The 13,073-nt window shown below is 46.6% G+C and overlaps 1 protein-coding gene across 1 annotated transcript; it reads left to right on the top strand.

Moving 5' to 3' along the window:
* The first annotated feature begins 239 nt into the window (after positions 1 to 239).
* GET4 (guided entry of tail-anchored proteins factor 4) lies at positions 240 to 13,073 on the top strand. The gene is made up of 9 exons (XM_082490823.1): positions 240 to 500; positions 4,805 to 4,883; positions 5,300 to 5,381; positions 6,299 to 6,448; positions 8,099 to 8,237; positions 10,153 to 10,293; positions 10,377 to 10,452; positions 10,639 to 10,711; positions 11,722 to 13,073. Exons 1-9 carry the CDS (start codon positions 346 to 348, stop codon positions 11,808 to 11,810), a joined length of 984 nt encoding a protein of 327 aa, XP_082346949.1. The 5' UTR covers positions 240 to 345; the 3' UTR covers positions 11,811 to 13,073.

Here is a 13,073-nt window from a genome sequence, read left to right as displayed (position 1 = left end):
CCCACAAACCCTTCCGAGGTGGTCCGTAGTCTACTCTTTCCCCGCCCGGGTGACGCAGCAGACTCTCGGCGGTGACGCAGCAGGCCGGCGGTGACGCATCCCGACGGCGCTGCGGGTTAACGTCCGCCGCCGCCCGCCCTCTCCTGAGGGGAGGCGGGCGCTTCCCCCCCCCCACCCCCGGCCCCGCCCGCGGGGCGCCACGTGACGCAGAGCGCGGCCGCGCCCTCTTGGGCCTCGCCGGCCGCCGTCGGAGCGGGCGGAAGCCGGGCAGCGCGGCGGCTGCGGGGCTCCTGCGCCTGCGTTCTGCCCTCCCCTTCCCTCCCTCCCTCCCCCTCCTCCGCGCTGATGGCGGCGGCGATTATGGCGGCGGAGCAGGAAGCCGCGAAAGGCGGCGGCAGGAACCGTGGCGGCGTGCAGCGCGTGGAAGGCAAGCTGCGCGCCAGCGTCGAGAAGGGCGACTACTACGAGGCGCACCAGATGTACCGGACGCTCTTCTTCAGGTAGAGCCCGGCCCGGCCCGTCGCCCTGCCCCTCCCCCGCCCGGCCTTCCAGAGCCTTCCCACGCAACCTACCCTGCTGCCGCGCCTACGCGCGCTCCCTATTGGCCATTGCTTCTGCCCATCTCCGCCTCCTGCTCTCTCATTGGGCCGCGGGGGGGCGGGGTGGGGCGGGTACGTGCCGCCGAGGGTAGGGCGAGCGGCGCCGGCCCGAGCTGGGCCTGGCCTGGCCCGGCCTGGGGACAGCGGGCGGCCCGCGGGTGGCTCTGGCCCGGCCCGGCCCGGCCCGGCCCGGCCTGGCCGCCTCCCCGCTCCCTCCGGCCTGGCCCTCGCTGGAGGGGCGCGGCGGCCGTGCGAGTAGAGGGCTCGGGGGCGGCGCGGGGGGGCCGCTGCTCGGCGGGGTTTGAAGGTGAACTCCGGCCCCGCTGAGGGAGGGGGTCCGGCGGAGGCTCCCTGCCGCCGCCTCCCGGGAGAGCACCGGCCCGGCCCCGTGACGTGCAGGCGGCGCGTTGCGCCATACTTGAAGCTGTCATGGACGGACAGCTGAATTCCACCGCCCCCCCACCCCCCCCAACCGTCCCTTAGCGGCCCGAGGGACCCAGCGAGTGCCCCCCCCGCCCTACCAGGCGGGATGGCCTCGGTCCGCCGGGCCTGAGCAACCCCCGGGGCCCGGCCCGCCGCCTGTCCCGGGTCCAGGAGCTCCTCGGGCCTTCCTTACAGCCTCAGCTTTGGCAGCTTGCTTTAAACGCCAGCCTGGCTGCTGGATGGGGGGTGTTCCAGGGTTTTAAGGTTTTGGGTTGATGCTCAGCTGGGAAACGGGGCTGCGTTGTTGCGTGGTAGTTACTACACTCTGGTACCGCTTTTGGGGAATGGCAAGAATCAGCTGTGCAGAGGAATTTTATGAGAATAGATTCTAGTTGATGTAATATTTGTGTGCGTGACAATGACTTAAGTAGAGCAGGCCTGGGCATTTATTCGGAAATATTACTACTGCCTGTTATGTCATAAGAAACTTTATTTTTATTGCAAAACTTTTTTAGATTTTTATTTTCGTTTTCACATCCACTGCAGCTTGCAGTGGTCACCCTTTCTCTCACCAAAATCTAAAATGTATTGTCCCTGGACGTATTTAAAAGATGGCAGATGTGGTGCTGAGGGACACGGTTTAGTGGTGGGTTTGGCAGTGTTGGGTTGATGGTTGGACTCAATGATCTTCAAGGTCCCTTCCAACCTGGACGGTTCTGTGTAGCCCTGGCCTTCAGGGGCACAGAATAAGGTATTCCTCGGTTGGTCCCACCTTTGTTTACTTGTGGTTCTGGTGGGGGAGGGCAGGTGGGAAAACTGTCTTTTGAGTCTGGGTACCTCACCTGTGTGTCAGCTCTCCCCAGAGGTGGAATGGGAGCAGGCCTGTGGGTATGCACAGAAAAATAAGAGTCCAGGCATGTGGGGAAGAGGGTCCTTGGTGCATAGCCCTACTGCTGCACCCACAGTGTATGTGAGGTAGCGTGCCCTACCCTGTGTGCCAAGCACCGTTAAATAAAGCACTTGTGTTCTGCTGTAGCCTTCTGATGGGATCAGCAAGGACACCATCTAGGCCTCAAGACTTAAATTGTATTTGAGAATAAATCTGAATTTAAGACAAAGCGTGGCCTATTTTATAGTAAGGATTATGTGATGTGATGGCTGCAGTGGCGGGAGATGACTTGGCTCAGCTGGTCACTTCTCATCCCGTCTTCTGAATGTATTAACTCACATACTTTGCTTAAGCCTCCCTGAATTAATTTGGAATCAAAGATCCTGCCTTTTCCATTTTAAATGCAAGAGAAAGGAGGTGCTCAATTAAATGAAAAGGTGGTATTTGCATAGCTAGGAAGAGGGTTTCCTTCTAGGCAAAAAGATGTAATGAGACTATGAAATTTGTTTGGAAAGTCACCGAGGCCAAAAAAAGAGTCCTGGATAGTCTTGTTTGTCCTCTGTAAAATGTATGCTAAATGTCAGCAGTTTTCCAGAGACACATTAACACGGCGTGAGATGATCTCAGCTGTGGAATTGTAATTGGGATAGCCAGTGCTTGTATGTTTTAAATGACAGCAGCCTGTAAAACATTAGTCTGTTCTGTCATGAGTTGTGTGTTAAACTTGAAATCCTGACTCAGAGCTTCAGAAGTCATAAACTGAGATGTATGTGAGGGTGGAGGAAGGGAAGAAGTGGAGGAGGAAAGATTACCATAAGCCTGCCTCCTGCAGAGTTCTTATCCCTCCCTGTGAACCACAGAGCAGGTAGAAAACTGCTGTTCCTGCCTGACCCCCGGCAGCGAGTCCGGTATGCCTCCGGACAGGATCGCCTGTGCTGGTGGGGGTACTGTATGGGCTGGCTGGGTTGAGCTCTGCTCTGTTTTTGATTTGGCGATGGAGTCAAACTTCCAAGTTTAACATCCCTGTTTTAGTTACATTGGCATCTGTTTTCCTGATGCTTGTAGGTACTTCTTCTGGTATGAATAATCTGTTCCAGGATTTCTCTCAGTCTAAATACCATTTAGATCAATGTCGTGAATATTTATTATTAAAAAACCTTTTTTAATTAAAGTGCTTTATAAAAAAACAAAAACAACTTTTAAGTGTATTTTATGTTTTAAAGCTGTTTTCAGCATCTTTTAGTAGCTGTTGTAATATTCCCAAATTAGGAGCTCCCAAGTAGCATTGGGAATCTACTGGAAGTGGAATTTGCAGAAGTGTATCCACACTGAGATTTGGAGTCAGACACCTGAGAAGCAAACCTGGATGTGAGGCCAACTGTAAAAATGTTGGAGCTGCTAATCCATTTGATTAACGTGCGGAGCATTTACTATGGTGATTGCAAGTCTCAATTGTGGAGGTTACTTTTTCCAACCCCCCCCTCCCCATGCCTTCCATTATTACAGTTCTGCTGACTGTTTTGGACAAAAGACCTTGGGGTTTCTGGAAGACAGTGAGCAGGGTGGGAGCACTGTCTCTTCCCTTGTTTGTTGTCTGATGTGATTCTACCAGTAGGACCTGTCCCTGGGACTGCCACGTGTGATAGGGGTCTCACACGCAGCACGAGAGCTTTTGGGATTCACCATTGCTCATTTTCCTTCGGGTTAGTGTGACGCCCACACTGTCCCACCGCTCCCCTGGCTGCTTCACTCCCAGAGCCACCAACCCCTTGCTGTCACCCCGCGAGGACGCTCGTGCGTCGGGGCTGCTCTGCGGGGGGGGCCTTCCCGCTGCACAAAGCAGAGCGGGGGGAAACAGGGGCACGGCACGACCGGGTGTCATAGAGGACAAAACAAATATTGCAGATACTGAAGCAGTGTGGGAGAACTGACGTCTTATCTTTTTGATACGAGCAAATTGACGGCTGTTATTAACTACTCAGAAAACAGACTTGTTGAGAAGCAGTTAAGAGAAATGGAAATGGGAACCTATCTGCTGCCACACCTTAACTGCTTTCATTGGAAATGCTGCGTTCATAGTCTAGAGATGGGACTGTCTGAGACCTTTAGTTACTGTGGTACGAGGCTCCTGCTCTTGAGAGAACCATTGAGAACAAATTCTTTTATTCTTCATTTCTTGGTTAACTCTCAAGTGAGGAAGGTGAAAGCTGCAGCAGGTGTGTTTTGGAGCATTATATTTGAGAGACCAGATGTTTTTCTTTTGTGAATTGGTGACTCTGTAAAGTGTAGCACGGTAGATCTTGCTGGTTGTTCTTGTCTTACTGGGACCCATCAGAGACAAGCTACTCTGGCTCAGCAGAGGACTAGTATGTGGCTGATGTCCCCTGGCAGAGAGTCGTACTGGTCAGAGAGCCTTAAACCAGTGGAAAGGAGCCATCGGTGAGGAGAGGGCTGGAGTCTGCTGGGCAGTGTCGGCTGTGCGAGCTCTCCAGGGTGTATTCCAAAACCTGTTTCACTGGGTTGGCTTTGGTTTTGGTAAAGGCTCGAATGTGACCGTCTGAGTGGCGTGGTTCAGTGCGTTGGCATCTTTGGCTCAGGTGAACTCCTGGGATCATGCACTTTTCTTTGTTTCAGCCCAAATCAGGTTTGAAGCTCTGGGTTTTCATTCTTATACTTGTGTATGCTTGTATTCCATCAAGTCTGGAGTGGAAAACAAATTGTAGCTTGCAATGAAAGTTACATCATCATTGAAACTAACCTGATTTGAGAATAAATCCCTTATTGCCTTTATTTTAAATGTTAGTGGTCTTTAATCCTTTAAATGTAAGGAAATTTAAGCGTACACAACTTATTTAGCAGTAATTTTTATCAAGGCTTTGGTGTTGTTTTTCAGGTACATGTCACAAGGAAAACACGCGGAAGCAAGAGAGTTAATGTATTCAGGGGCTTTGCTGTTCTTCAGTCATAACCAAGTAAGTCACTCGTTTTGTGTGTGTGGTTTGGGCAGGGGGTTGTTATTCCAAGATTTTGAGGGGTGAATGGTGAATTCTCAATGGTAAATGTTTGGGGTAATTGCTTTGTAATCTTCTGTTTTATCTCTTTGTTGAGTCTTTTTCTACAAAGAAGGATTATGCCAAGCTGGAACATAAAGCAGAAGTGTTTGTGAGCATCCAAACAATAAGCATAACCACATTTGTTTTGCTTTCCTGGAGGCTTCTCTTTTCATGCCATCAAATTACTATAATTTTTTTATGAGGGAAGTTTGAGACTTGATACTGTGCTCTAGATGTTGATAAAAGGATTAAATCTGCCTCTGACAAACTTGTGGTTGATGTTTTCTTTTATGTACTAATATGTACATCACTGCCAGTATGTGTCTGTTTTGTAGCAAAACAGTGCTGCTGATCTGTCCATGCTGGTTTTGGAGTCTTTGGAGAAATCGGATGCAAAAGTAGCAGATGACCTTTTAGGTGAGGTGACCTTTGCGCTCGGTTTGATGGTGCTCAGATGTGCTTTCACTTCACAGTGACTGTTAACGGTTTTGAAACCTGAAATTGTTGCTGTGTGCCCTCCCGCGTGGCTAAGGGTTACCTTTGTCAGAGAAATGGACCAGGGGAGAACTTTAGTAGAGAATAATGGGTTCCCGAGAACTTTGTTGGCATGCTTAGAGCAAACATCGCTGTCTTGTGGCATTGTCCTTTCCTCGATGCAGCAGTAGTGCGTTGTCTGCACAGCCCTGCGTCCCCAGGGCTTTGGTGGGTGGTTTCCCCCCCTGGCAGTGTGGTAGTGTGCACGTGATTTGTGATTCAGCTGTTCACAAGGTAATTTTTCTTGTTTGACCATGAGATTTGGTAAAGAAGCAATTTGGGGAAACCTTAAGAGCTGCCTGGCCAGACTACTGCTGGAATCAAAAACCTATGGATGGAGACAGACAGACAGACAGACAGAGGCCATTCTTTGTTTACTTAGATGAGCTCTGACATTTTCTGTCCCATCTATGACTTCTGGTTGTGCTTTCCTGAACTGCAGCCCTATGGATGGCGAGCAGCCCCATAACCTGCAGTCATCCCTCCCCTCCTTGGAACTGCACGGTGCTCTGGGATGTCCTGTCCCAAAGGATGCGACTGTCCCCCGATGACTGCAGGGCACAGCTTTTGGCTGTGGAGGAGTCACAGGAATGCTGCTGGCTGCTAGATGCAAGATTGACTTGATGTACGAGGAGTGGCTCAAATTCACAGTCACTCTTTTTGAAGGTGGCTGATGGAGGCTGTTAAGGGAGCTTAAAGGCACAACAGCACTGAAATGTTGTAGCTTAAAGATGCACTAGAAGCATCGGTTCATCCTATTGCTATTAATGCTCAATATTTGTGAATCTTATTGCTTCTAGAAAACTTGGCTAAATTGTTTAGTTTAATGGATCCAAATTCTCCCGAAAGAGTGGCTTTTGTATCCAGAGCACTAAAGTGGTCCAGCGGGGGATCAGGAAAACTTGGACATCCAAAACTGCACCAGTTACTAGCAATTACCCTGTGGAAAGGTAAGAAAAATCAACTGGGTTTTCTTTGTTTTGTTTTGAAAATGTTGAAAGAATGATATTGTAAGAGATCTGCTTTGGAAATAATCTAAGGAAGCTGAGATGGAAATGACTGAGTTCTGCTATTACCTGATTTTTGCAATAACTTCAGCTTAATGTTACTAACAAAAAAATCCTGGAGCTGTAACTCTGTATTAGTGCAAAACCCAAACCGCAACTGCTGTAAAGTTCTCTGTAAAAGGAAGGGTGATCCTGTAGATGTTGAGGTAGTTTGAGTCATGAGGAGGAAAACTGCTGGGAAGCAAAGCTGTTGCGGTTTTTCCTTTTTAAATCCTGGATAAACCTGACAAAGATTGAAATGCATCACCTAGCATCCAAAACAGTCGTTGGATCTGTAATCAGGTACTTTTTGAGATGTTGACCAGCAGGCTTACTCCAGAATGAATGCCGTTGCCTTTGATTTATGTGGGATTTTATCACTTGTGATAGGATGTAAGAGAAACCAAAAATGCACTAAATAATTATTTCAATTGTGGACGATAGCCAGTTTTTAAAGTCTGATATTCAAAACATAACAAAGCTGAGAGAGGACAGTTGAATAAATGCCATCACTTCTGTGGTTTCTTGTGAATTAATAACTGCAAGATGATTGTTTGTTTATTTTAAATTTTTCAGTAGCTGCAAAGTGATGATAGTGGTTTCATATAACAGTGACCCAATGGTGAACATTCCAGCTCGTTGCCTTTCTGCCTGTCATAGGCAATCCCATAGCTGTTCTCCTGGGACTTACTGGTGGCTGCTGCCGGCCAGAAAGGGAGGATTTTCCTCGGAGCATTTAAGTTAGAAGCTGAGGTAGGATTAGGAGAAGAAACAGTTGCATTCTGAAAGTAAAAATCCCCATTTTGTAGCCGTCTGCTCACTGTTCTTTTGAAGAGCAGAATGTGTACATTTTCTTAGTCTGTAGTTTTTGACAATTTCATCAGAAAAGGCTCAGTTTTTTAAAACCAAGCTTTTAAATTCCAAAAATTAGCAGCTATCCAGTTTTGATTTATCACTGCAGGGATTTTGCATGATGCTTTGCTTCCAGTTAAGTTCTAACAAATCGCTGCCATTTCTCACACCTTTCTTTCCTGTACAATCGCTGTTCTGTTCAGCATATGGAAGCAGGTTTAATTTTGATAGCGAGAGTGGGCTAAGCTAAAAATAGGAAATGCCTCCTTTCCGTGCGCTTAGGAAGAAGGACGCTGAAGGTGCTGCTTGACTCCTTAGTGCACACAGTCTGGTGTGGAACTTCTTGATTCTTCTCCTAAGCACTGGTGGCAGCACATGAAGTGTCACCATGCAGTTAGATGAAATGACAGGACCGCAGCTCAAGCCGTTTGTCCCAGTGGTACCTGCATTTTGTGGTAGCGTTGAATAAGCTGTATTTAAATCAGATGTATTTAGGATAACGTGTTTATTGTCTCCCTTTATAAATTGTCTGTAACTTATAAAGGAAAAAGCCCACGCTTTTTCCTAGTTGTCTTGTTTATTTACCTTCTGTGTAGCTCTTGTCTTTTTACCAGCTGTAGTGTACGAGCCTAACAAATTTGTTTTTACATTCAGGTATGATGAACTGTTTTCTTAAAAGCCGTTTTCTTTTTCCTTTTATAGAGCAAAACTATAGTGAATCTCGGTATCACTTCTTGCACTCCACAGATGGCGAAGGATGTGCAAATATGCTAGTAGAATACTCCTCATCCAGGGGATATCGCAGTGAGGTGGACATGTTTGTAGCACAGGCAGTACTACAGTAGGTGTTAAACTTCTCTTTTTTAAACTGTTTTGCTGAGATGACACTGTGTTTGAAGCCAATCTAATTTAATCACAATAACTATAGGTTAACCACGTGTCTTTTTTGAATGAAACTGGCCAGAGCTCCTGCAGCTCGCTTGGTGTGGTAACAAAGGGAGAAAACCATCTCAAAACTGGTGTGTTGAATTGGTCAGATTGGGGAGAAAAAAAAAAAAAAAGTATTGAGGTCGAAACCTGAAAGCATGTTAATTGCCTGAAGAATTAATGTAATCTGTTTGACCCTGAAAGCACAATTCTTAGCTTTGTTAACACCACTTTATGTCTAGTTAGGGCTTATCTTGATGGCCTTACCAAGACTGGACCTAAGCAGGCTCTATATCTACCGTTAGCGTAGTACTTGCTCTCAGTCTCATTGTCCTAAGAGACAGTTTGTCTTGGGTCACCCCGCTCTGGGAGCAGCAGTGCGATGGTTCTTGGTTTGACAGAGCTGCTGGTGGCTTTCATTTACTTCAGGCATTTCTTCTGTAGGAGGTGGGAATGCAAGCCACGATGTGCCTTTGCAGAGCTCATGTACAATTAAGGTTGACAAAGCCAATTTTACTGCGTTTAATCAGCTGATGGCTTTCTTCAGTCAGGGAAAGCAGCTCACGGAGGAGTCTGAGGAGGAGGTGGAGACAGGACTGTGCAGCAGGGAGTCAGGCAGAGAGTAGGTGTTGGGGGAGAGGGAGGAGGTGAGAGCAAGTCTGTCTCTTTTGGCGGCAGTGAGCTGTCATGTCAGATTTGTCCTGCTTTCCATAGCCGGTTGATATAGGTTGCAGTGGTTTTGAGCAGTAGAAAATCTTTTATGGAAATCCAGTGTATGCAGGATTCTTTAAACAATTTTATGGGGCTTTGTTGTGGCGGGGGGGAAAATTCTGGGGAGGAGCTGTCAGTAAGAGATTATTTTTCCAGTATTTATACAGCACTACTGCTGCAGCCTTTACTGGCCCGTATCTCAAATACTGTACTAAATCCTCTTACACAGCAGTTTATACTCTAATGAAAATAATTGCCGTTCCTTTGCTCGGCAGCAAGGCGAGGAGCCCGAGGCCCTCGCACACGTGCGGGTGCAGATTTGGAGGCCAGCCTGCGACCGAAAACGAGACTGCTCGCGGCAGCCTTCCCGGGGCTCGCTGACAGCCTTTGTCCCAGATAAAGTCTCTTGTGAGGCCTATGGGACTGGCAGAGATTGCCAGTTAAATTAACTGGGCCTGAACAAAGATTGGGAAATCGATCTGTTAACTGCTGACAAATGGCTTGGGAGCTCACGGTGTAGCTTTACGATGAGACTTTTAGACGTGCGTGTCAAAGTTATTAGTGATCCTGCTGCCATGATATTTTGAGGGAGAGCTAACAGAATAACAGAGTCGTCGGACGCTGGCAGATACGTACTGAAAGGCGATGTGTTTGGGAGTGGATGGGGCCAGGGAAGGGATCTTTAATTAGGTTTCTACCTCATCATAGTAAACTCTGGACCAGTAAATGCAATGTCATGTTTAATTTGAATTACGCGGTGGCCAGTCTTTCCACATTTTTTAATTGATGCCCTCTTTTAGTAACTGTTTTGTATACAATTTGCTTAAACCTTGGTTAAACTCATTCTGTTAATATTTAATGTCAGTTCTCCCTCCCAACCTGCTTGTTCCACAGAGTAGTTCAGTAGGGATTTTCTCCTTCCTCATTTAATAGCCAGACCATTGCCAAAGACGTACATCTCTACCAGTTAGTTTCTGCCATCAGTTTAAACCTGAGATGGTTTCTGTACACAAATGAAGTAGAGATTGTTGAGTGTTTGGCTTCCCTTTTTCTTTCTGCATGTAGAACTGCTGCTCTGCCTTTTTTTTTAACTTGCCCTGTTCTGTTTCCTTTTGCAGATTTCTCTGCTTAAAAAATAAGACCAGCGCATCAGTTGTTTTCACGACGTACACACAGAAACATCCTTCAATAGAAAAGGGTCCGCCCTTTGTCCAACCACTGCTAAACTTCATCTGGTTTCTGTTGTTGGCGGTTGATGGGTACAGTCTGATTTTTCTCACGTTGTTCTTGGTTTCCTTTTCAGTTGTTACTGTGATTACATTTTTGGTTGTTTCCTTTCTAGAGGAAAACTAACAGTATTTACAGTATTGTGTGAACAGTATCAACCTTCGCTGAAGAGAGATCCCATGTATAATGAGGTGAGTTACTTGTAGCTGTAAACAGGATTTCACCTACGGAATTAGTTAAATAATAGCTGGTTGTCCCTGGTTTGTGACTCGTACGTCGGAGTCAGTGATCTGGCTCGTGTGGTGTGCCTGCTGCCTGTAGAATTTCCACCTGTAAACGAAGTAGCTGACTTTGTTCTTCATGTTGTGTCGTTGCAGTACCTAGATAGAATAGGACAGCTTTTCTTTGGCGTTCCGCCCAAGCAGACATCGTCCTACGGAGGGTTACTAGGTAAGGTGTACGCTGACAGGTGTTTATTATAGACACCGCCAGTCTTTGCAGAGCAGTGGCCTATATGAAATGGCTGTGCTGGAAACAGATTATTTGTTCTAATGAATAAGTCGGGGGGTTTGTAGCCTGTAGAAATAGTCCCTACTGGAGAATACAAGATGAATTGGTTGTATGTGAAATCAGTTTGGTGAAGCTAGGACACTTGCCATCTTTGAGAAGGGGAGAAGCACGTAAATGACTCTTCTGGTTAATTTTTGACATTATGGTATAACTTCCACCTGTAAAGAAAAATCTTGGTTTTGTTGTTCTGAAATTAGTAACGCCCATCTAACAAGAAGTGAAAGGGAATAGAGAAAGTCAGCCCTCGTTTCCTGGCTCTTGAATAAAATAAAAATTGAGCAAATGGAACTGGATTACTTTTGTAAAATTGACTGTTCTTCCCCGAGAACTAAGCTGCTCTGGTTGTAAACTGACTCGAAGCGTTACCTGCAGATGTCGATTCACTGATACCCAAAGTCTGCGAAAAGCAGGAGCATCATAGATCCCGTATGTCAATAACAGCTTTTCAGCAATGCGGGCATCGTTAAACTGAATAAAACGGGGAGAACGCTTAACGCCTCGAACAAGTTCTCTGTAGCATGCTGCAGACCGTTGCTGTGTTTCCACAGTTTCACGGCTGGAGGTGTGTCTTTCCTTGGTTGGGTTGTTTCCTTTCCTCTCACGCTGCAACTAGAGTACATAAAAAACCCCACTGAAATAGCACACTTAAGTGTACTCTTACAGAAGGAACAGTATCGAAATGCAGCTTCCCAAATCAATAAATTCTTAATGGAAGCCAGTGTGGGAATACTCATGTCCTGCCAAGACTCTTTTACTTAAAATAAAATAGAAAAAAGGTTTTTTTCATTATTGAAGTCTGCACCCTAGCAGGACGGGAGGAGAATAGTTGAAAGTTTTTTGAGATGAGAATGTAAAACTAGCAATTTTGACTGTCCTGTATTTTATTGTAGGAAATCTTTTAAACAGTCTGATGGGAACTGGAGAAGATGACGAGACAGAAGAAGGTCAGGAAGACAGCAGTCCTATCGAGCTCGACTGAGTGGTGGTGTCATTGGGTGCCGTGTAAATCTGATGATTCGATGACTCCAAAGACAGTTTTGGAATTTGAATCCTGCAGTTGTTTCTTGGCGCCTAAAAGGGCTCCTCCGATCTTTTAGAAGTGGTTGCTGAAATGTTTATAATGTTCGGTCTATATTATTTATGTAAAAAAAAAAAAAGAAAGAAACCAACAAAAAGTAGCCAAACGAACCAATCGGAGCAATTGTTAGCAGGTTTCCGATACAGCGGCTGTTGACTTTGATTAAAATATAGTCTTCTACGGTTTCTGATGCAGTATTCCCTTTTGCACAGTAATTCAGTAAAGCATAAACATGGGTCTCGTACTTCACGGCCTACCCAATACCATCTTTGTTACGAGAAAGCCTCCTTGAGCTCTGCCACCTGCAGGGAAGATCTCGAGAGGCAGGGCGATCGATTGAATAACGTAGTTGCGAGGCTGGTGCCAAAAGTACTGCGAGCCGAGCCGAGCCGAGCCGCACGATTTGAGATGCACGTCCAGAGGACATTGATACCGAGACCCGGCTCCCACTGCCGTGAGCAGCACGCGCGCCGTTCACACTGCCTTTCGCTCGGCGTAAGGGCTGGCTGCGGCCGAGCCCGCGCCTGCGGTTAGCCGACATTTCCTGAAAAGCACAAGATTTGAATTGCTCTTGAGTAAAAGCCGATCAGTGGAACGTAGGCAGTTGGCTTCCGTGTGGATCTCTCCTGCCTAGGTATAAAAATTTGGCTCGTGGCTCAACTCCTTTGGAACAGATTCCTACGCAGTGTGAGTTCACAACCATACGTAAGGGCGACGGCGTTACAGTGAGTGACGTGATTTGCCGTGAGCAACGTATGTGTTTGAACTGCAGCTGTATGTAAAGGAAAGGGATACTGCAGAACTTTTGGTTCTTTACGATATATTTATTTTTCTTGGGTGATTGATTCATTTAACACTTTCTGTAAAAAAAGAATAAATCGATAAATAATGGAGTAACTTCAACCCCAGTGGTAGGCATAGCCATCCTACATCTCCTCCTCTTTAATGCAGCACAGCGGATGTCGGTGGTACAGCGAACGGATGAAATGGTGGGGAAACGCTTTATTTTTTCACGGTGAAAATAAAAAGGCTTAGATTAATAAACAGCAATCATGCATGGGGGAGGGAGGGATTAATACAAATTTATTGACTGTATGAAAAAGGCGTTGAAAGGAAGACTTTGTGTTAATTGTGAAGTCTCAAATAAACACTTTATACCAGGAA

Source organism: Vanellus vanellus, assembly GCF_965231255.1.
Source record: "Vanellus vanellus genome assembly, chromosome: 14".
Classification (NCBI taxonomy): Eukaryota; Metazoa; Chordata; class Aves; order Charadriiformes; family Charadriidae; genus Vanellus; species Vanellus vanellus.
The sequence above is the reverse complement of the archived record's forward strand: the minus strand, read 5'-3'. Positions and strand labels throughout refer to the sequence as shown.